General features: G+C 41.4%; 1 protein-coding gene across 1 annotated transcript in view; it reads right to left on the reverse strand.

Moving 5' to 3' along the window:
* Positions 1 to 23,911, reverse strand: part of lama5 (laminin, alpha 5) — a gene marked incomplete in the record, with an annotated part of 94,581 nt that overhangs the window by 2,832 nt on the left and 67,838 nt on the right. The window contains 48 exon segments of the mRNA XM_035656331.1: positions 149 to 341; positions 555 to 709; positions 839 to 971; positions 1,383 to 1,544; positions 1,634 to 1,764; positions 1,963 to 2,106; positions 2,497 to 2,629; positions 2,969 to 3,120; positions 3,350 to 3,484; positions 3,863 to 4,028; positions 4,224 to 4,357; positions 4,810 to 4,969; positions 5,093 to 5,232; positions 5,391 to 5,570; positions 5,695 to 5,837; positions 6,354 to 6,536; positions 6,697 to 6,810; positions 6,949 to 7,051; positions 7,156 to 7,285; positions 7,480 to 7,634; positions 8,249 to 8,365; positions 8,451 to 8,647; positions 9,011 to 9,184; positions 9,524 to 9,635; positions 9,960 to 10,070; positions 10,197 to 10,348; positions 10,480 to 10,620; positions 11,097 to 11,280; positions 11,387 to 11,487; positions 11,722 to 11,936; positions 12,463 to 12,543; positions 12,642 to 12,772; positions 12,900 to 13,013; positions 13,385 to 13,615; positions 14,150 to 14,233; positions 14,420 to 14,527; positions 16,422 to 16,583; positions 17,297 to 17,437; positions 17,529 to 17,673; positions 19,141 to 19,342; positions 19,525 to 19,736; positions 19,986 to 20,101; positions 20,434 to 20,573; positions 20,674 to 20,800; positions 21,555 to 21,765; positions 21,856 to 21,953; positions 22,581 to 22,689; positions 23,594 to 23,757. Of these exon segments, the coding sequence (XP_035512224.1) occupies positions 149 to 341; positions 555 to 709; positions 839 to 971; positions 1,383 to 1,544; positions 1,634 to 1,764; positions 1,963 to 2,106; positions 2,497 to 2,629; positions 2,969 to 3,120; positions 3,350 to 3,484; positions 3,863 to 4,028; positions 4,224 to 4,357; positions 4,810 to 4,969; positions 5,093 to 5,232; positions 5,391 to 5,570; positions 5,695 to 5,837; positions 6,354 to 6,536; positions 6,697 to 6,810; positions 6,949 to 7,051; positions 7,156 to 7,285; positions 7,480 to 7,634; positions 8,249 to 8,365; positions 8,451 to 8,647; positions 9,011 to 9,184; positions 9,524 to 9,635; positions 9,960 to 10,070; positions 10,197 to 10,348; positions 10,480 to 10,620; positions 11,097 to 11,280; positions 11,387 to 11,487; positions 11,722 to 11,936; positions 12,463 to 12,543; positions 12,642 to 12,772; positions 12,900 to 13,013; positions 13,385 to 13,615; positions 14,150 to 14,233; positions 14,420 to 14,527; positions 16,422 to 16,583; positions 17,297 to 17,437; positions 17,529 to 17,673; positions 19,141 to 19,342; positions 19,525 to 19,736; positions 19,986 to 20,101; positions 20,434 to 20,573; positions 20,674 to 20,800; positions 21,555 to 21,765; positions 21,856 to 21,953; positions 22,581 to 22,689; positions 23,594 to 23,757 (7,026 nt within the window).

Here is a 23,911-nt window from a genome sequence, read left to right on the forward strand (position 1 = left end):
AGACAGATAGATTGGTACTCTGGGTAATGTGACACAACCCTGACAGATCCTGGATCCAGCTAATCAAACATTGAATTTTCATTCCATTATTTAATGAAATATAAAATACAAAACCAAACCAGGTGTGTAAAAGGCAGCGCGACCTCACCGTGTGCCACTGGTCGTCGTTGTACTTCTTGCGGCTGCGCAGGCTGACCTTCCTCTTTCCTCCGTCCAACAAAAGCAGCAGGTGGCCGTCTGACACGCTGAGTGACATCACGGCTCCACTGCGCTGCCCGCCAGCTGCGTAGAGCACCAAACCGTCCGAGGAGTTGATCCTCACCGCCATGGAGATGTGAGGCCTGCAGAGGGAGATTAAATATTAACTGACAATTAACATTTAAAGCCATTTTCAAAGCTGAAAAAGTAAATGACATTAATGGTAATGTTAACCGTGTTTGTAATCTTAGTTTAGCATGTTAGCATCCTGACTTTGCTGATTACCACTGAACAAAGTCAGCTGAGGCAGGAATGTTACTAATGCTGCAGCAGTGACAGTTTGTGTTGGCACTCACATTGAGCTGAGCGAGCGGGGCAGAGAGTCGTATCTCTGGTAGCTGTGCGTGGAGCCGCTGAAGTGCGTCGCTCCCGCCTCCTGGCTCGACAGCTCCCCCTGACAAGACTCCCTGGTGTTGCGACTGCGAGACCCCGACGGCTTCTTGTGCTTTCCCTGAGACAGTGGACATTTATTTTTTTACCAGGGTCAGATATGATATCTGCTGTTTCTGTTTGTACATCTTTGGTTTGTTTTCTTATTTTTGTGAAAAGCTGAATTTTGTGTGTGTGTGTGTGTCTGTACCTTGGGTTTGTTGCTGTGTTTGGGCTGGGCAGCGACAATTTGCTGAGGTTTTTTAGCGGCGGGACATTTCAGAGGTACGTTGACGTTTTCTTTAACTTTCAGCAGGTTCAAAACCATCTGAGGACTCTTTTCCCTGAAGACAAGAGACAGAGACACATTTTAAAGACATGAGCTCTCACATTTTCACCAACTACATTGCCACAGCTAATTACAGTTAAACCTGTAATTAGACTTCATTGAGTTAAAAGCTCTCTCTCGCTTATTAATTGACATACAATTATTTATCCTTTACATTAGCAGGTATCTTAGCTCCTACATAACCCTTCAGCATTTTTTTCTGATCCAGAAAAGTTATCCAGATTCAGAGCACATGTCAGCACTGGGCATATATGTGTGAGAGATGGAAAATATGGAATAAAATACACCTCTTGTGTTGATTGCAAACAAAGAATGTGTCGTGTGTGTGGCGGTAGATCTCATTGATGATTAAATTACATCAAACTTTTTGACTGAACTGTTAAGGGCTCTTCCTGTCTCTTCTCACCTCTTGATGAAAACATTGCTGAGACATCCTGTGAGATTAATGTTGTTTTGGTTCGGCATTCCTCCCAGGAAGGTTCCCTCTGTCGCCACACCACGCCCCCTTCTGTTCACTGGGTTCCCCGTATTGTCTTTCTCCAGCGTGTCGTCCATGTACAGACGCATCCTGAAGGGTGAGCAAACAGACAGTCAGCACACAGTTTAAACATACACCTGAGAGCTTTATGTGGCGTTTTATAGAACCTATCATCCTACCCGTTGTTGTTGTTGTAGATAGAGACGTAGTGGCTGTTGTCATCGTTGTACGTCTTCTGCGTTTTGATCTCACTGTTGCCAGCTCTCACCACGACATGGCCCCCTTGCAAGAACACCTGACACACTCCTTCCTGTACACACAACAGCCACAGGTAAGAGATGTGTGCGTGTGTGTGTATGAAACAACATGCAAGAAGCAAAGCAGGACCGAGGAAAACATCCCGGAAAATGCTTTCAAAACTTATTGAGCGAGAAAGACAGCTGCTCAGTCTAAAGAAACAATCAAATAAAGATAAAGGAAACAGGAAGAGTTGCGAGGCTGGTCTGACCTGATCATGGTGGTAGAACATGAGTCCCTCCTTCTGCTTGGTCCTGAAGCTGAAGCTGGTGTAGAAGTTGTTCCTGAGGCTGGGAATGTCGGTCAGATTCAAGTCCAGGTAGCTCTGACCGGAGAAATGAGCCTCACGAGCAACCTGCGTGAACACACACAGCAGGTCAGGACATACTGTACTGTAGTAGTGTGTGTATCTATGTTTTTATGTTTATTTTTGTTTCTACGTATCAGCTTGACTGTGGAATTAAAAGGAAAACTCTCCACATTTGGGGTCAATTTTGTTTAACTTTCTGAAGATTTATGTGATTATATTGATTTTAGGATTTCAAGAATGCCACATGAAAACACTGACTATTTATACTCTTTTACAATTTTAGGGGTTTTTGCAAAAGTAAAATCAAAGAGGATGAAAAAAGGGAAAAAAGAGAGTAAACAGCGTAATGTCGGCGTAGTGCTCTACAATGATAAAACAACTGACAGCAGCAAAGAAAATGATCAAAATTTCAGTTTGATAGGATAGTGTTCCTACCAGCAGGTCACTGTCACAGCCGAAACTGACTCCAGAGGTCGTCATCCTCTTCAGGTCGATGTGAGAGTTCAGGGCCTTCACGTTCCTGAAACAGCCCTTCAGAGAGCCCTGCTTAGGAAACAGAGACTTTAACCTGAAAAGAGACAGAGACACAGTCATTAGTTAGCTAGTTACATTAGCAAACTTAAGATGTGACTACATATGTTTCTTTTATCTTATGTTCAACATAGACAAGACTAGTATTAGCATATCTAAGTACAGGAAAGGAGAAAGTCGTATACATTATTTACTCGAATATATTGCAGATTCAGGAAATGAGTTTGGGACCAGAAATTTCAGTTTCAAGTTGAGGTTTTGAGGCTTGCTCAACTGTAACTGGAGCACAGAGCAGTAAGGGGCAATTCATCCAATAATTTCATTCTCAAACAAAGTGGAGGGCTCATCAATGTGTGTGTGTGTGTGTACTACCCACTTTGCAGGCATATTTTTCTCGGGTACTCCTCCCAGGTAGTAGCTGCCACTGAACTCTGGGACGTTCATGTTGAATTGTTGGTTGTAGAGGTTGTTGCGGTTGTTTCTCACCACAATACGGCTCGGGTTTTTACGCAGGATGATAATCTCCAGCTACACCGTTAAAAAAAACATGCCACACATCAGCATCATCAACACACAGACAACACGAGTACACGGCATAAATGATAACGACAAATAAAAAATAAAAAATAAATTTTTCCTGTGGATACTAAAAAGCTTAATTTTTTTGACAAAAAGTCTTTCCTCTTTCCTTATTTCTTAACCAAAATCCCTATTCCTTCAACTGGGAAAGACAGACAGGCAGACATGAAAGACTTACAACTTTGGGGTCGGCGTCACTGATCTTCAGGGTATCAGATGAAGGGTCTTTAGGTTCAAACTCCATCAGATCACCAGTGAAATCATAGAAAACCCTCAGTCTGCCCTGAAGCACCGCCATACACAGGAATTGACTCTGTTGGAGGACAGAGACATTAAGAGAAAACAGCCAAAAAATAAACATTTGGATAAAGCTCTATTAAATCTGTTTTCTGTAACCTAGATGTGCACTGACAGGGAAATCTTGTCAGTGCTCTCTGGTAGACACTATGTACTGGAGGGACTGTTTCTAAACTACTAGAAACATATGTCTACAATATGCTATTTCTGTACTGCAAGTTCTTGTTACTTACTTATATTTATGTTAATATATATACTAATATCAGCGGGCCAATTTATTGGTCAGGCTGTAATAAAAAGAATACAATAGTAATAAATGAAAAACCATAGAAATATAATAATATGCAGAGTTATGTGTTATAGGCAGAAGTTGATGAATGGGTGAAGTCTTTACCTCGTTTTGCAGCAGGAGCAGTATTCCGTTGTGTGACAGCAGTTTGACCTCCTGTTCGAAGCGCTGAATGTTAGGTGATTCCTCAGTAAAGGTGATCTCAGAGAAGCCAGTGCCGTCGAAATACGCTGCGTCATTCACCCAGGCCTGAGTCAGTACTGGCTTGGACCTGTTTTTTTTGATAAATTAAGACAGAGAGGAAGAAAATATTATATATAGAGAGAAAACATGAAAGACTGGAGGTTATTTACTATATTATGTTTTTTGTATTTAATCTGAGACAAGAGAGAAAAGCCAGGGGCGCCCTCCAACACAGATTTCAAATTAATAAATTAAATGACAACGTGACACTGTGTGCACTGACCTGCCACAAGGTTTCTCCTCTGTGGTGTTGAGTTGGAAGATCTTTTCAAAGTTATACAGACTGAGGACTTCCTCGTTGAGCGTATCTAACTCAATACAGCCCTTAAAGTTAGGCAGAGCAAGGGGAGTAGGGGGCTGAAAAAACAGAGAATAAAGATAAAGTAGTCAGGAGCTGAATAATCTATTTATATCATTTAAATTTCTACAAGTTTTTTCAGATATCCTTGAAAATCCTACACTTATGTTGTGTCAGTATAAGCTGATCCACAGAGCAGAAGAACATCAGGATAAAAATGGACCATGGAAGCTCAAACAAACTGAATTATCTGCCTGATGAATTAAGTCCAGTATACACTCCTTTTAGAGCTTCCTGGCTCTTCCTAGCTTCCTGAAAAAATACAGTATCTGGCTAATTTTCTAGATGCTAGATGTTCCACTTTTCCTCTATCTAGTGGCTGACTTTGTCTGTCTACTGTTTCGTGTCTTTGGGGCTTTCTGGTAAAGAGTAAATGATTAATTTTTAAAAATAGATTAGTCAATATAACGACCTGACTAGGTTCCCTATAAGGTTTCCTCCATGTGCTTACTTTGAAAGTACTCGGGTATCCTCCCACATAGAACACAGTGTCGTCGGTCAAGAGGTTGAGCAGCCCCTGATCTCCAACAGCCTCCACACGGGCTTTGGTTACCCTTTCATCCCCCTCACTGGCTTCTGAAGACATGGACATTTGACCGTACTGGAGGATCCTGCATTCAGCCACACAGACAAATACATATGCACACAGAATAAGGACAAGATCCTTGGGTACACACACAGAAATGTGTCTGGAACCACGTCAGTATGCATATACATATGTTATTGTGTGTTACCTCTCCAGCACTATGCTGTTGAAGTTGCCATCAGACTTGACATCTTCAGCCATCTGCACGTTAGCAGTTTCTCCTCCAACGTTAAAGTACCAACGCAGTCTCTGCCCCTCCAACACCATGCCCAGGAACTCCTTACTAGACTGCAAATACCAGACATTGTGAATTACAAAAACCCATACGGTCCTGTTAATATCCTTTCCAAAGACGAAGTATGAAATAAGTTTATACTAAAAATGTTTAATATATATGAAAAATAAAAACACAAAATGAGCTACTGTGTTGCCACGGTGATGCTTACATCCTTGTTGCCGAGGTAGAAGACAAACTGTTTGGTGCTGTCGTCCTGTCGCCTGGCTCGTGCTGCCTCTGGCATAGTGATGTAGAACTTCAGGGAGGTGTAGGAAGCCAGGTCGGCCAGGTTGTGTGGAGTACGGACCTGAACGCCGGACGCCCCATTAAACTTCACCGGGACGCCCACCTGGACGGAGGAAACAGGACAAGAAAGGGCAACAAAAAAATTTATGCTGCTGCAGGAAAGAGGTTTTCATTTCCAATTTCAGATGTTTTTTTTTATGTGTGTGTGTGTGTGTGTGTGTGAGCACCTTGCTGGCAGCATTGCGCGCCTGCTGTATGAGCTGTCGGATGCGGCTGATGTTCTCAGAGATGTTTGGCATCTGTGCGGAGTGATTCTGGAGTTTATCCAGCTTCTTCATGAGCATAGGAATAGTCTCACCCAGTGAGTGCACTACAGAGAGAGAGTTAGATTAAATTACTCACAGTCCATTTTTCTTTGGTCAGAAAATTGTGACACATGCCATTATATTTTTGTATTAATTAAATAACTTTGTAACTTTGTTTTGAAAAGTAGTTTTAAGTTTGTATAAACAAAGTTCTTGTTCTTCTTCGTATTATTATTATTATCACAATTGCTCAGAGCCAAAGATAATGTCTTCAAATTGGTAATTTTGTCCAATCAACAATCCAAAAGATATTCAATTTAGAAATGATATAAAACAGAACAATTTTAAATAATTACATTTGAATAGTTGGAACCAGCAAATGTTTTTTCTTTTTATTTCTCATTTATTTTCAGTCACACTAATCAATTATTCAACCAATTGTTTCAGTTTTTTTTATATTTTAATAAGAACAGATGAAAAGCGAGTGAGGAACAGAAATTCTCATTGCTCCACTCCGAAAAAGGAACGGACACCTGAAATAAACAAAACTGCGGACTGTGGGATGTTTGTTTGGTTCCTACCGGTCTTGTTGGCCTCCATCAGGGCGTTGTTGATGTCATCGTTGGTGGCGTTGGCGTCTCCATAGGCCTTCTGCCATTTGTCCAGCTGCTCTTTAATGGGACGCAGGGCATCGTTGACTTGTGTGGCCGTGGTGTTTGCCAGATTGGCCGCTCGCTTTGCGTCGTCAATTTCCTGAGTCACGTCTGTCAGGAAATCATAGGAAAAAGAATGCACAAGATGACTCCATGTAATATGTTGTTGTTGTCTTGAATGTGATGATTGTAGTGTTTCTAAAGCACTAAAAAACAAATAATTGTTGAATGCAATTTTAATAATATATTGAGTGTGTTGAGTGTTGCGTACTTGAGGTGAAGTTTAGGTTGTTTTGAACTGTCTCCAGGTCCATCATCACATCAGCCTGTTTGGTTTTGGCATCGTCCAATCGCCTCTGAGCGTCTTCCAGCTCCGGATTCAAGTCTGTGCAGAATACAAAGAAAAAACTAAACAAAAACACTTCAGCTACTGAAACAAGTGTCTACAAGGCTCCAGTTGATTTTCGGACATCCCCCTATCTAAATCAAGTAAATGAAGATAATGATAAAGATGTGTGTTTACCGTTGGTGAGTTCATCATTTAGCCGTTCAACTTCGTTCTTCAGCTCCACACTGTGGTTTCTTAGTGAGTTAGCAATATGGCCGAGGTCCTGGTCCTTTATGTTCTACACACACCAGACACAAACAAATAGATGATTTAAAGCCAGTTTTAAATTGTGCATTTATGTGTTATCCCACTGGTGGAAGAACAAATGTGTGTGTCTTGTACCTCTAGAGTGTCGTTAGCAGCCTTGTCGGCCATCTTGGCTGCCTTTTCTGCCTCATTGATGCTGTTGATGATCTTGTTGTAGGATTGTGTTACATCCACAAATCCGTCCTTCTTCGTCTCTGCAACCAAACTGCAAACAAACACGACAACAACTTGTAATGTGCTTTTATATGTTATATAAAGTAAATTCCATAAATGATTAACCATTATTATTATTATTTGTCATCACAGTGTCTAGCACTGAAGCTTGTTTATCTGCCTCCTCTAGTAGATTAACAAACTTAATATACTGTTGTAGCAGAGTAGCACTAACTAGTCTCTTACCTGGACAGGTTCATGGCTAAAGAATTCAGCAGCTCAGCGTGTTTCTCTGCTTTCTCCACCAGGGGAATTTTGGAGTTGACCGAAGCGAAGTTCTGCACTTTCTTTGCCAAAGGTATTCTGGCGCCGTCCAGCTGGGCCGCCAGCCGCTCATACTCCTGAGAAACATGTGTGAAGTGTTAAAGAGACACATACCAGATAGCCGCAACACCTTCAGCTTGATTCGAGATAAGGACCTTTATTAGTGTTAAGTACGTGTTGTCCCCTTTCACATCCCACATGCATGCATTTCTCGTCTTCATCAATAAAAGGCAAAATGCCAAAAAATAACCTTGAAATAGATGGAAAACTGCTTAAACCTATTTCAGTAAATATATGCATAATGAAACATGATGTGGATGAACCTGGCTGTTTTTCACAATCAATGAAGCAAATCAAAAACCTAATCTTACAAAAAACCATAATAATAACCTGTTTTATCCTTACTTGAAACACAAACATGTACACAAAGAATATATTGTGTGAATAAATTAAAAACGTATAATGTGATTGCCAAAATGACAATTGTGCAAACATATCTTTACAATTAGCAAAGAAATTAAACAAAACAAACATGGCTAAACTTTGGGTTATAAACACTCAACCTGAGTGGCTGTTTTTATTTGTTTTTTTTTACTAAAAAAAGCTCATTAAAACCTCCTCAAGAGTAATGTATGTATATTATTAGACTCTGAACAGCAGCAGTGGTGCAGGTGTTTTGGTTTATTCTGACCTCTCTGGCGTCTTGCAGAATGGGCACCACTTCATTGACCTGAGTTATATCATCTTCAGCCATCTGTAACATGTCGTTCACCTCCTTCTGCTTCGACAGCAGGTCTTCGACCCTCCTCTGTGGGGGAGAGAGACAGTCATTATCCCTTCTGATCACTTCTTTATCATCCTTCCTTACTGTTCTTGTTGATCTCCCAACTCACCTTGTTGTCCTCCAGGGTTTTCTCATTGCCGTTGTTGATCTCTGTGGCTCTAGCGGTGTTGTTCACAGCTTCGTTAAGGGCGTCTCGGAGATCCATCATCTCGGAGTGGAAGCGGGCCAGACGGTCTCTGATAGCTTTGGCCAGGTCATTGTTTTCTCCCTGACGGCCTGCCAACTGGTTGTTTACGCGTTCCAACACTAGCAGAGGACACAGAGGCTGAGATTGAGGACGTGATCACACCCACAGTTTGGTTTGTTTTCTTGTCTGAACTGCTGCGGAAAAGTTCGCTTGATTGATTTAGAGCTCGCACTACAGTTTAGTTCCTGTGGGTCATCGGCACTATGCAGAACATTCACAGTCTGACAGTATGAATAATGAACATACAACAAACTCAATTCCTCAAAAAATGTCCAAATTCATCTCAAGATGCTTCATCTTTATAGGACACGTGTTGCAGAGAATATTAACCTTAAAACAATCTCTGGTTTTTAAGCAAACTTATCTAAATTGATGTAAAGTGTTTTGTGGAAGTATGTGTTTGTCTGAGTGGATAAACTTACATTTCTCTGCCTCCCTCTTCTCCTTGTCAGCCAGTTTCTTCTGTCCCACGCAGCTCCTGTACCTCATCTCCCTCAGCATGGCCTGTACCTCCCTCAGCTTCCTCTCCCTGTCCCCGTCGTCCTGCTCATCGTCCGTGCTATTCAGCGAGGAGCGGTTTGCCATCAGCATGATTCCTATAGGACAAAAGAGGCATCACAATCTGCATGACAGTAACATGTACAGAAAAAAACAGCGCTCTTTTCAATGGATGGACATTAGAAAAATTATTGTTAGAGGTTTAGATGACAGCTCTTTCCTCTGAAATGACACTATACTTACTAAAACTGTTTAATAACTTGTCTTCTTTTTATTGGCGATGTAGAGAGAAAACGTACTTTCAACCTTTAAATGATTAACTGTCATGTTGTGAATATGATTTACCTCATACCTACACACCAAAATATACTGTTGAGATTTCTATGCTGGTGGACAATGCGTTTCTGTTCTAGTGGACTCGCTGTCCTCTGTCCTACCATTTAAATCCATGGTGATGTTGTTGATGAAGGACAGCAAGTCTTCCGCCCTCTGGTGCGTGTCAGCGGTACTGTGCCGCAGGTCACCGACCCTGTCAGTTAACGTTGTCGCCTGAAAACACCAAAACACACACCACTCTTACACTCTGATTTTGTGTTGGTTAAGAAGACAGTCTGATAGAAGATGGAGTGAAAACTGGAAACTGGAAAATTATTTAAAAATCACTGAAAACAAAAGCTTTAGCTCTTTTACAGTCAGGTCAGTGAAGTACAGGAAAGGTAGAAATACATGTATCTATTGAAATGTGTCAAAGGATGTGAGCAAAATTAATATCCCAACAATTATCAAAACAATGTAATTATCACTATGTCACAATATTGACAGCAGCGCTCCCAAAACACTTTAAAAAAAGGTTACATTCATCAGTGACCTCACCTTGTCCTGCAGTTCATTAATGTCATCATTGATATTCACGAGCTCAGCTTCCAGCATGTCGGCACGATTCCTGCTGTCATCCAGCGTACTGTTGTAGTTCTCTATGGCACGCTAGAATCATGGGAAAATTAAGTTCATTTTAAAAACGACCTCCAATATCTTACTAACAGTACAGCAGTCTTACAGCCATCATTTCAGCCACATAGTGTGGTTGTTCATGTGTGTGTGTGCACTCACGGCGACGTCCTCCACAGTCTTGTTGAGGTTGTTCAGCTGAGCCCAGGCCATCGAACTGGCGTTGAGACTGCCCAGCAGACCGGCTACTGAGTGGAAGTCGTCGTTCATTTTGTCAAGATCCTCCAACAGGACGATGACACAGCTGTCACACGCTGCAAGGCCAAACAGACACACTTATGTCATTCTTCCAACATTTTTAGTAAAACTGTTCTCGTTGAAAATTTACTGGTATTTTGGTATTTCCGCTCGGCTGCAGCCGCGAGTGTGTGTGCGTTTCACTTACGTTCACAGTGCATGCTGTGATCGTGGTCTATAGGTACACTGTATTTCTGTGAGCAGACGTCGCACTGTTTTCCCGTCATCCCGTCGGGACAGCGGCACTCTCCTGTGCGGGGGTCGCAGCGGCCTCCTCGACAGTTGCACTCTGGAGTTCAACAGAAGTAGGTTGATTTTATTAGAAACAACAATGAGAGCGATGGTTGGATATCACTGCAAATATATGGATACTATATAAACATCTAATATTACTGGTACTGCAGGCTACAGCTACTATTTACATGACAACTGTTGCTGCCACTGCCACGGTTTCTAATACTACTGCCACATTTAAAAGTCTAATCCGTGATTGTTTTTTTTTTCTGTCAAGCTGTCTGTGTTTACAAAGTCCTGATTCCAGCAGCGGCCCATGGTTTGTCTTTGAATATGGACTGAGTTAACTACTGTATTAGCTGCAGCTGGAATCTGGACCATGTGGTCTCTTCTGGTTCTGGTTCTGTACAAAAACTTGTGCTCAAAAGATGAAATTAATAGATAATCTTTTTAAATAACAGTAACACAAAATGCATCAGAACATGAAAAGGTATAATTAAAGGATGTATAGTATGTCAGGAATTCACTCACTCCTGCACCCATTGGGTCCGTAGTCCCAGTATCCAGGAGCGCACTGTCTGCAGTTTGGTCCGTTGACTCCGGGCTGACAGCTGCACTGACCACTCCGAGGGTCACATGGCTGTACGAGAGCTGCAGAGGCGTCACAGTCGCACTGACGACAGCCGGAGCACGAATCGAAGCCGAATGAGCCATCCTGAAAAAACAACACAACAGATTCAGGGAGAGGTGTGAGGTGAAAAGTTACTCCCAGTAAAGAAGACCGAGGACAGCTAACTGCAACATTTCTGCAAAATTCTTACCAGACAGCGTTCACAGCGCGGTCCGGTGACTCCTGCTTTGCAGCGACACTGTCCAGTGTGAGGGTCACATGACTCGGTGCCACATGGAGAACAGTCGCATTCTGTGTTAAAGAAAACAGAAAACACAGATTTTCAACTTGCAGATACTTCTTTTAAAAACTTCCTTCCATCCATCACACTGTTACCTGTTTACTGTATTGGATTTTTTATTTTTTTATTTTATAAATTAATTAGTTTCCTTTATTCTTCTTTATTCAATCAAAGCTTTTACTGAAATTTTGAATCAAACGAACACATAAATGCATGGAATGAACTTGGGTCGAAGCTGGACTCACTGGTGCAGTTTTTGGCGGTGATGGCGTCGCCGTAGTAACCAGGAGCGCAGATGTCACAGTGGGGCCCGGCCGTGTTGTGCATGCAGCTGAGACACTCGCCGGTCAGTGGGTGGCAGTCGGTGAACAGCATGTTGGGGTCCGTGTTGCCGTGGCAGTGGCACAGCTGGCACCTACTGCCGAGCACCATGGGGTTGCCGTAGTAACCGGGGGCGCACCTGTGTTAGAGGCCCATATTTAATGACACGGCAGTAACACAGCAGGTGTTTATCTAGGTTTTCCTTTATCTCGGTTAAGGTACGTTAAAAAATATAAAAAATGTACTAAGGAGAAATAACTCTTGAAGTCAGTAAGTAGATCAAAACTGATTCAGTACAACATTTTTAAGAAATGCAACTCCAGTTTTGGCGATGTAGTGCATATGTTTTTATAGTTGCCCCTCATTGCATTTCTGGCGTTAGATCACAGAGAAGATCAGCAACAGTCTGGGGACATTGATAGCAATCAATCCAAGCTTATGTGAGCACCAAACATGGGAAGTGGCTAAAAGCTGCCATTTCCACTGCTAAGAGGATTCATACTAAAACACTGGAAGGAGACCGAACCCCCAAATTATGATTGAAAGAAAATAATCCAGTAAGTTACAGATGTAACCATTGTAGTATATTAGAATTTTAAATCAAGATATAATAAGATAATATCAGTATTGTTAACAACAAGCTCACTGTAGAGGAGGTTGTTTACCTTTCACAGTGTGGTCCAGCGTAACCCGGCATACACAGACACTGCATCCTGTCGCTTTTCTCCACACAACCCTCTGCAAAACTACAGAGACAAGAAGACATTATTAAAATGAGTGAGAAGTCAGGGGAGTGAAAGAAGATGGTGTCAAAAGACAGAGGGATCTAGAGAAAAGTACTGACTTGTTGGAGGGGACCCTCAGTGGGCAGGGACAACTGGAGCATGACACTGCCTGTCCGTCAAGACTGTTGTTGCCGAGGAAACCACCCTGGCACTTCTCACAGTGGTCACCAGCTGTGTTATGCTGGCAGTCCTGATGGTCAGACAGGAAAAACAATGGCAGACAATGACTTATTTTTAAACGATGATGGGGAACAATATCAAGAAGAATAGAAAGATTTGTGTTTGTAGAAAAAGACACATTCACTAAGATTTCTCACCACACAGATTCCAGATCCGTCCAGACACTGGTCAGAGTGTCCGTTACAGTTACAGGGAACACATTTCCCCAGAAACAGGCCGATAGTGTCTCTGTAGTAACCTGGAGCACATTTCTAAGGAGAGGAGAGAAACATCAAAACATGTATTTGAGGATTGAGAGGATTATTTAAAGGAATGACTTACATTGTTGACTGATGATTAATCTGTTAATTACTTTCTGGATTAAAAGATGTTAAAAGATCTTTCGTCTATAAAATACCAGAAAAGTGTAAAAATAAATAGTTCCATCATAATTTCCTAGAGCGCAAAGTGTCTTCAAATTACTTAAGCCCTCAAAATATTCTATTTTTATCTTAATTTACCTTTATCCCAGCTACAATCAAGCAAAAATCACTTGAGCTCCAACAAATAAAACAACAGCAGAATCTTGTTTGCGATCAATTAATAACAAATATTGAAAAACAGCCTGGTGTTGTTCCCTCACCTGACACGAGTCTCCCAGGTAGTTGGCGGGACACATGCAGATCTCCACATTGTTGGCATGGCGACCGGCGGGCAGGTTCTCGGCGCCCTCCAGCACGGCGCCGCGTAGTGACACGGAGTGGGCCGACTGGGAGTGCAGAGCTCGGATCTGCAGAGACTCCAGACCGACCAGAACCATCATCAGCTCCTCACGAGACACAGAGTTACCGGTCTGAGCGTGACGGAAGCTTCCCTGTGAGGAGAGAAGGGAGAGAGATGAGAAAGAGTTTCTACAGTGACCCCCTCATGGAGCTATATGGACATACTTACACATAAAACCAAAAGAAACATAGTAAGTCGACACCTGTTGCCCCAGAAATTAATTAATACAACACAATAAAGAAGTAAATAAATAAACAAATGAGCAAACAAGAACACTCTGCTAAATATTCAGTAATTATTTAAAAGTATTAAAGACTGACAATAAAACAAGGGAGTAAAGTAATGTATTATATTTTATGTGTAAGATTAAACAACCTGAGGTCACAAAACTGCAAAAACTTTCCAACTATTAACTTTAGATGTCTTGTTTCCATCTCACATTCTGAATCCAATTCCCTCGGGAGATCAATACTGAAAATAATGACAACAATAATTTGGAGAAAGACCAAATCTGACTTGTTGCTGCCGGTCTGCGCGGGTTGTGCCGTTAAAGTCAGCTTCTCACATAAATCTCCTGGCTTGTGTAACTTAAACAACCCTTGACAGGCCGTGAGGGAGAATTTACCTCGATCATGTGAACTATTCCCAGGTGAGGCTCTTCAGGTGAGGAGTACTCTCTCTCCATGAACACCAGGGTCATCTGGTTACCCTGCAGGAGGACAAACACAGAGGAAATACTGTGAGACGTGCGTGTGTGTGTCGTATCATATGAGACAGTTTCTTGGCAGCGAAAGGATTTTTTGTGTGTCACAGCGGCATGTCTGTCCCTGCAGTGTGTATTATAGTTTTTAACGGTGAAACCAGGTTACATTGATATTTATTATGTGTTTTGTACCTTGAGAATGATGTCAGGCCTGGAGGCTTCTGCAGGCAGAGACAGCACATCGCCTCGCATAGTCTGAGTGTGGAGACGATACCTCAGATAACCTCCATAGGATGAGACCTGGGGAAACAGGGATATGGCAGTTTTAGCATATTAAGATGAAAGAACAAACAGCAGTGAAGCATAAAGTAAAGACTGAAATAAAGTATTATGGAAGGATAGACAGAAATGAAGAGCAGACAGAGAGAGACAGACACAGAGCTTTAATCTCATGCTATTGCGTCTTAATCTAGACAACAATGGATTACATTCAGTCTGTACAGTCTAACAGATCCAAGGTATGTGGAAGATAAATTGCCTTTTATTTATGTCATAATCATGCAGGTTTTGGCAAAGCTGACATTTGAAGCTGGTTTTTGGAGCGTAACAGGACTCAGTCCAGGATTTAAATCGAACCATCAGCCTGCAGACTGATGCTGGTTGAATCACACATGAGAGCTGTGGATTCAAACATGTAGACGAAACACTGATCTGTATCCAAACATCTTGTCTGAGCCTCCGGATTATGATGAGGGTTACGTCTGTCTGTTCTGTGTAACATAGGCTTGTTTGTGTGCTGTATGTATTATCTTTACCTTTTCAAAGTTCATTTGTATAGCACCTTTCAACAAGGCAGTTCAAAGGGCTTTATATAGATAAGATATAAAAGAAACATGAGGAAACATGTAAGACACACATGAATAGGATTTAAAAAAGGGTAAAATGAAATAGAGGATGAACATAAGGTAAAATAGAATAAGACAGAACAAACAGGAGAATTAAAAATTACAGTGCACAACAAGAGGCAGCCCTGGTTCAAATGCTATTTATTAGGGACATATGTCTATATTAATACTGAGTAGGTTCCACCATAATAAACTTATTTTCATTGTGTTGGATAAGGATAAGGGTAAGGATATATGTTTCTTTCTTTGTCTGGATTTGGAAATAAAGTTTCAATTTGGGCAACTCGTGCTGTGTATTGAATCTTAGCACTTTTCTGTTACTGATCAATATGTATTCATCGATGAAAAGATTTCTGATGTTCACAGAGCATCGAAAACTGTAGCGAAAGTTGACATTGAAGGTTGTTGAGAGATTCTTATTTATTTTGCCAATTTGATTGTATTTAATTGTAATTTGTTGTCTTGCCAATAGTTAAATGAGAAGATTTGTCTCTCGTATTGAAATGTTAAACTGTTTCCTGGAGCCAGGAGTTTATCTTAGCTTAGAGACTGGAAATGGGGAAACAGCCTGGCTCTGTCTAAAGGTAACAAAATCCACCCATCAGCACTTCTAAAGCTCACTAATTGACACGTTATATGCTGGCATGTCAGTACTGAAACTCGGGTATTGCATAGGCACAAAATGTCAAAACATAACCAGCCCTACGGAAAACTGTTATTCAGATGAACAGAAATGTCCTTGGGGATTCTAGAAATGCCTAAAAAAACTGAACTGTTGAAAAACTGAAGATTAGCTTTGTGATGAAATGAAATGCAGTTATACTGGGGTTGAATTTCGACTTTCCACACCTCTAGCAGTTGTTTTCTAAAAATCTAAAAATAGTCAACCCTAAACAGGAGTATGATGATGCATTCAAACGTATCATAACCCCCCCCCAAAAAAAAAACACCTTCACACCACACAAATGTATGGTATCAGTTAAAGTTGTTTGTCAGTACTAAAAGGTTGCCTAGTGTCACATTTTCATTAGAAAAGCTAACTTTGGTTATAATAAGAGGGATATTTTGATATATCTTTACTTGTCTGCTCTATACTTCACATTGCGTCTCCTCATCTTACTGTGTTACTGTTTGGTTTTGTTGCAACAAAAATGCTATTTGTATATTTTTACTGGCAGATGATATTAACTATTAATACTAAATACTAATAATGTATTTTAAATTGAATTAAAGCACAGAATCTATTAACTTATTCCCACCACCTTCACAGGTTGTCTGTCCTCTTTTACCTTGTCTCCCAGGTAAGTCTTCGGTGCGTGCCAGTGGAGGTCCTGGTAGACGTCGGGCACATCGCTGAGATCGGCCTCTACAAGGTCCTGACCAGGATACACTACGACAGGTACTTCCTGTCTGTCTGCTCCAAGCAACACCCAGCCCTCCATGTTCATAATCTACAGGAGAGGACAAAAAAGAGATCAGAGGTGGGACATGAGCTCAAAGACTTAACTGTCATCTATTTAAATAATCTAACTTGGTTTCTGTAATGTCTTGAGGCATCATTTTAACAGGAACGATACTAGAGAACGTAAAATGTATTAATTCTGAGTGGAAACGTTCATGACAGCAATGATAATGTTCAAATATCAGAATAATAAATATTAAGATATTTGCAATCGGCAACTATGTTTATAATCAATAATTGTTTTTAAACCAAAACGATGAACATTTGCTTGTTCCAGCATTGCGATGTTTTATATCGGTGTAAATGATATATTTTAGGGGTCTTGGATTGTTAGTGATTTAAAGACTTCACCTTGGGCTCTGGGAAACTGACCTTTGCTTTTAGTTGCAATGTTTAGTATCAAAAACCAGCAGAATCTTAGTGGAACTATGTGGTTGAATGACAAGGCTGGAAATTGTATAAGACATGATTCATCTCTAATTTCTATAGATGTCCCCTTTAGGATTTCAAATAAAGCCTCTTTCTCTGTTAACTGCATCATCATTTTTTTTTTACCATTTCACAGCGGAATTCCCAAATTTGGTTTTTATTTTATTACATTTTAAATTACTCTGTGGAATAAGTTACATGAATGTCAGTTTGGTTTTAAAGACATCTTGCAAACAGACGCAGAGAAAGGTGAAAACATCACAATCTGAGTACCTCTCTACGTCTTTTGTCAGAGCTGCGACAGCGGTCGGTGGCTCCGAAACAAAAGCAGCTGGTGCAGCCCTTCGGGTTGGTCGGGTCCAAGTGGAACGTACCAACTCTGCACTGATCGCATCGAGAACCCTGGACGTTCTCCTGCAGGTGGAGAACACACAGCAGGTCAGAACATACAGAGAAGTGCAGGGCTCAGGAGTGTGTGTGTGTGTGTGTGTGTGTGCTGCCCCACCTTGCAGAGACACTGTCCGGTGAAGGAGTCACACACTTCCTCCTCAGTTCCTGCCTCATTGCAGTCACATGGCCTGCAGTTGGGGTAACCATAGAAACCGGGAGCGCAGCGGTCACACCGACGGCCGACGATGTTGTTCTTACACCTGGAAAAAAAAAATATAAAATTAATGTTTGATCTGTCAATCTATCTCTAAATGAAGCTACAAACTTTGACCTTAATTTGTTAAAATATATTCCAATATTGCAGGAGATGAAATGTGTATTACTCCTAATTACCCATCACAAATGACTGGTTCATCATAAATGTTTTCGAGTTGTTAAATAGATACACCGGCAGCTGATTGCAGGGTACATGCAACTGTGAGTTTGTGTTTCAATGCCAGGTGCTGGGATCTTAAGTGATGAGAGCCTTTAGGCAGAGAAATACTTTCAGCTTTACATCCTTGTCTTGTCCGGACAAAGCTGAGACATTCCTCTGTGTGTGTGTGTGTGTGTGTGTGTGTAAGGGGGGAATGATAGTGATGATAGTGATTTAAGATATCTTGTATGCCCTGATGCTTCTAGTGAGGCAAAAAAAGAAAGACAGACTTGGAGAGCAAGGTAGGAAGCAGTCACAGAAGATGGAAAAATGAATAATTGGCTTACACTGAGTGATAAAAGCACACTTAATATATTTAATGGTATGGAAGTCAGCCACCAATATAGTTACTACTTCAGTCTATGTTATCTAAAGATACATACAGTATATTTATTGCGTGGACCAACTTTTACTGAACAGCAACTTCTTGAAGCCATTTAGAGTGTATTCAGAAAATGTAACCAGCGTTTAAAGTATGTCAGTTTCTCTGCGTTCATCCAGTGAGGTGTATGAAGAGTTCATGCTAAAGTGAAGAAGAGACCTGTTACAGTTATTAACTATTGATCCTTGTCTGAACCATAAGGGATAATGTTGGGTGATAAATGATAAATGTGAACTGCCATTGTAGTTGTCAACATAAAAGATACCAAATGGCAGCCTCCAGAAAGCTTAAACCTTGTTTGTACAGTGAACTGTGTCAAATGGGGCTCATCATAGTGTTATTAAGACTGTAGGAGGATTAACAGAGGTGGACAGATGACTGCTGTGTTGTTGGCATTTCTCGAGGGTGAACCACGGCTGACTGAGTCAAGTTTTAAAACCTGCAGCTTCCACAGAACACAGACAAGAGTTGGCAAGTACAGCTAGCCAAACACACAACCCAGTGAGAGAGTCAGAGCCAAGATCATGTCAAGAGACAAAATGGGTTAGAAATAACTGCCTTTTTAGGCATTTCCAAACGGAAGCCTGACATTTGAGAGTTGAACTTGCTGAAACAGAAATCTTGTTTTCCATCACATGGTGATGGCAGTGTGGTGAACAGGACATGGTTCATGGCTTCTGAACAAAATCCCCATTAAACTGAGAGGAAATGAGAAGAAACTGAAGTTACTTTTTTGACTTTTAAATTTTCCCAGAGGGGGGTTGGTGGGGTTCTGCTTCTGACTGCACCATCTGGCTCTGACACTAACCTAGAAATAGTTTCTGAGGCACTAATTAATCAATCAATCATTACTTTCTCGTCTTGTCGTACCTGCACTGTCCGCTGAGTGTATCACAGTTCACATCGGGGGAGACGATGCCAGGCCGAGAGCAGTTGCAGATCTCGCATCCCACCACTGGGTGGCAGCCGAATGTCTGCGGCTCACACTGGGTGCACTCTGGTTGCAGAGTCCTGGGAGGGCAGATACAGTCACCGGTCACCGGCTCACATAACCTCGTACCACAGTTACAAGCTGCAGGAGAGACGCGAAGGAATACAGTTAGTTACAGAACAGCCAAAATCCATCGATAGAGAATTACAGTCCTCTATTCAGAGACAGACGAGAGGAGGGGAAAACAAATCCACTTTAATTCTCCTTGAAAAAAAATTTCATATCATATTATTTGACATTCAGTCAGCTAGTGAGACACTCACGTCTGCAGTTGGGGAATCCCCAGTAGCCCGTAGCGCACATGGAGCAGTCTCGACCAATCACGTGTGGCCTACAGTGGCACTGACCACCGTACGTCTCGCAGGTGTCGCTCTCGGCCCCAACCTCGTGGCAGGCGCAGGGCAATGCCCCGTTGTTAAAGAAAGCGGACAGAGACACCGCAGAGCTGATGCAGAACGGAGTGGTGGTGGAGGGACTGGAGAGAGGAAGAGGAGAGAGGAAGAGGAGAGAGGAAGAGGAGAGAGGAAGAGGCATTCATTCACATGCTATAGAAGCACACTGATGAAATACAAAAAGTCTATAAGAAAATAAAAGTGGTACTAATTTAAAATATCTGTAACTGTTAATTAACAACATGTTTTAAATAAATAATTGACAGGCTATGGTAAGCAACACTACAAATGCCACTGTCACACCAATTGCACAAAAACATTAAGACACTGACTTGATGTAGAAGCTGTTTTGGCCACAGTTGCTGATGAAGTCGTATGATTTATCCAGAGGTTCCTCATTCAGATAGCTGGAGCTGTAGCTCGACTCAGGTACAACCAGCACATAATCCTGTAGAGACACAAGAGACACAAGTGAGGAGGATGGAGGGAAGGTATGGAAAGATGAAGAAGGTTTTTTGAAGAAAAGACAGAACAACATGAAAGCTTCAAAAAGAATATCATACATCAGAATGTAAATGTATGTATGTAGAAGCAAAACTTGACTGAAGCAGCAGTACCAGAAAAATTGTGTGTCATTGTGAGAGTTCACAAGATATGGTGCTTTTATTGTGGAAATAATGAGAAGCTGAGCCTAGAGAGAAAGTCAACTATTAGTAGAAGATAGAAGAGCATAATTCTGGAAAATGAAAGAAGAGAAATAAGCAGGGCAGTGAAACCTACCAGCCACAGCGTCTTCCCGGCAGGTATCTGAACTGTGAGGAATACCTCATGGTCTGTCACATCCAGAATGATCTGATTCTCAGAGACCAGAACGTTACGGCAGCCATAAGCGTGGGGACAGAAAGAGGCGTTGGCGTGACCTGATGCACAACAAAACAAATAAAAAGTGGGTTATTGATTGTTGTGTATTTACTTTACACAGTGCACAGTGTCGTCCTGTAACTCAGAATGTGGTCTTACCCTGCCAGATTCGTCCACCGTTGATGTAGACCTGCACAGGATAGGTCGGGTGGAGAGGCTGGTGATAGTGGAGGATGAAGACGTAACGACCCAGGGCATGGACACGGGTCGAGTACACCGCTGCATTCTGGGTAAAGGGAATGGTAGAGGAAGAGATGTAATAAGAGACAGAGAGAGGGTGGGTCAGAAATATCTATAATCTGTTTTTAAGTTTACTGTGTTTGGTTATGTGTTGTCCTATAAAGTTTTTGAGGTTTTAGAGAGTCAAAACAAATATGTTCCCTATTCCTGTAACTGAAGCTCAGTATGGACTTGTCTTATTCCTCTTGTGGTGTCCATACAAGATAAGAACGCTTCAGGAAATTTGTGAATACCTGTATCGGTCCAAACTGTACAAACTCCCGCACCTGCTGGTTATCAGACATCTCCTTCGTTATACCCATAAACCTTTGCATGCTAGGGTCATTTACTACAGTTGGTTTAGATTTCATCTGCACAATAATAATTTCAGAGGAAGATGATGAGTTGTACTTTCAGCTTTCTTATTGCATCTAGTCCAAGTGAACCTCATTTGAACTTAATATACTTTATATTCTGTTGCATAGTTTAATCTTACAACAAAGCATCGTAATCTATGAAATGATAATTAGTAGCCTCTATAGAGTACTTCCAGTTTAAAATGTAGTGAAGTAGGAGAATAAAATTGCATTAAAACAGAAATAATAGTCTAAAATATATTAAAATATTTACTTTTGACTGACTCAACGGACCAAAAAAAAGCAGTAAAATCTAACAAATAACTCAGATCACAACTACTGTGAACAAGCTCTTACAAGAGATCCAGAAGTTAAATTAAGTGTCCACTCCATCAGCATCCGTACCTGCAGTGAATCCAGCCTAACGTGGTCGCTGTTGTCTGCTCCGTGGGGAGGTCGGTCCCCTCCGGTCCAGGCTGCCACGTCACTCTGCTGGTGCAGAGGAGGAGCCGCTGCTGGGGAGGCCAGGATGGGCTCCTGCATGGAGGAGCTCTGGCCCTCCTTTAGGACCAGCGAGTCTGACGGGGTCTGGAAGCGCGAGGAGACGCAGGAGGAACTGCGGCAGGAGAGGGAAGGAAGATGGTTGAGCTGGGAATATTTATAAAGGAGCTTTTAAGGTATGTAGACTTATCATGTGTTACTTTACCTGTCAGGTGAGAACTGTCCATGAGTGCTGATGCAGTGGACTTTAGGTTCAATGTACTCCATGGTGAACTGGTCTTTGGGCACCAGGTACACTTTGTGCTGCAGACAATGAAGAAACACACATGTACTTGTTTAATTCATCAAAAATGATTAGACATTCAAAATATACAATTCAAGGGATAATTTGGGCACTTCTCAGTGTTTTTCACATTTCATCAGCTAAATGTTTAGATGATTGATCACTTAATCAAAGCATTTGATTAACTGATTTGAAAAAGATCTTGTAGCCCTGGTATGTGCAGACATTTTAATCAGACAATGCTCCTGCTGCTGTTGTTACATTTCTCCAGAAAACGATTTATTACCACTTTAGTCTGTGTTATTAAGAGACAACACACATATTTGTACTAGAGTATTTCAAAGAAACTCAAATTTAGGAAAAAAAAGGGAGAGAAAACTACTCTAATCCCAAAATAAAAAAAAATCCCAAACAACTTTTAGTAATATATATGTAATATATAAATAAAACCAACATTTCTTTTCATGCTCTTTTCATATATATGTAATTCATATTATGTTTTATGACAAATGAATCAGAAATCTATTTTACGCTCTATACCATCTAAGGACACAGAATCTTTCCATGTTTACACAGTATCTCCAGCATGCTCATCATGTGACCACCGCGCTCTGCGTCAGTCACAGGACGCGAGTGCTGTATCTCACCAGGAAGAAGCTGGCGCGGTTGGCGATGAGCTGGATCTCGGTGTCAGCGGAGAGAGAGAAGACGGCCACTCTGTTCTGCTCGTCGATGGCCACGGCCCGACACAGGAAGCTAACGCAAACACACACACACACACACGCGGTGATTAAGAGCTGTTGACGTACTTAATAAAGAACAGATGGTAGCAGTAAACCGTGAACCAGCTGAGTCCACATGTTACAGTAAAAACACACAAACAGTTTGCCGAGGTCAGACTAAACACAGTATCCTGTTTTACATCCTCATCCGTGCAAAGGACAGCAGACACTCTCATCCTCCTGTCTACTGCTCATCATCACATCTATACACTTGTTCAGTAAAATTGTTTGGTGTATGTGTTTCAGCAGTTATTTTGCATCATATCCCCTCATGTCTAATGCTTGTAAAAAGTGTGTTCACTGAGGCGGTTGATCTTTTAAATGTTAAAGTGGGATGTCACAAAACCTTAATTATTAGTTGTTTTTTTTTAGTAACTTCAATGAGGCCTCATTTTAAGAATGATAAATGCCTTTTCTCAGCTGTTCGTTTGTTTATTGTTGTGCTGTTCAACTGTGGAAACCAATATCAAGGAAAACATTGGCAGACCATCATCCAAGAAGGAACAGCAACTTTTGAAGCCAACAGAAGAAAACAGAAAGAGAGGCAGCAACAACCAAAACCCGATCTGTCATCTGAACTACCTGCCCTGAATTTTTCAAATAATTTTTTATACCATCACTACTGGGGGAAGTATTATTTGTCAGAGGTGTGGAAATAAGCGTTTTTCCAATAAGGAAGAGGGGTGGTCCTAGTGGCTTAAATTTATTCATTTCAAAAAGTAGGGTGGAAAATGTGCCAACTACAGACAGTATGACTGTCCTCTCCTGATCTCTGCATTTATTCAAGAGAAATGTAAATAATCAATACTCACTGTAACTTTTGGAAGAGTAAGAAAGTAAGTGAGCGAAGAGTAACTCAGGACAGATCTTCTTGGTACCTGTATTTGCAGTGCAGCAGGGTGACGCGGTGCTGGTGTGTTCGTGCTCCCGGCATGTTTACAGCAACAGAAAGAGTCTGTGGCAATTCTTCTTCGCTGGAATATTCTACGACCACAGCGTAATCACCTGCAGACGGCAGACGCCCTCGCAGCTCAACAGTAATCTGCAACAGAAATGAAAAAAAAAACAGTTATTAAAACTTTTGGGCAGATGAGGACAGAAGCTTGAGTGGCTGAAATTACTTTTTAAAATGATCTTTCTGTTTCTACCACTCAAACACCAATACACACACACACTGCACAAACATTTTCTCCCCC

Source organism: Morone saxatilis, unplaced genomic scaffold, assembly GCF_004916995.1.
Source record: "Morone saxatilis isolate NCDOM2014 unplaced genomic scaffold, NCSU_SB_2.0 Contig15, whole genome shotgun sequence".
Lineage (NCBI taxonomy): Eukaryota > Metazoa > Chordata > Actinopteri > Moronidae > Morone > Morone saxatilis.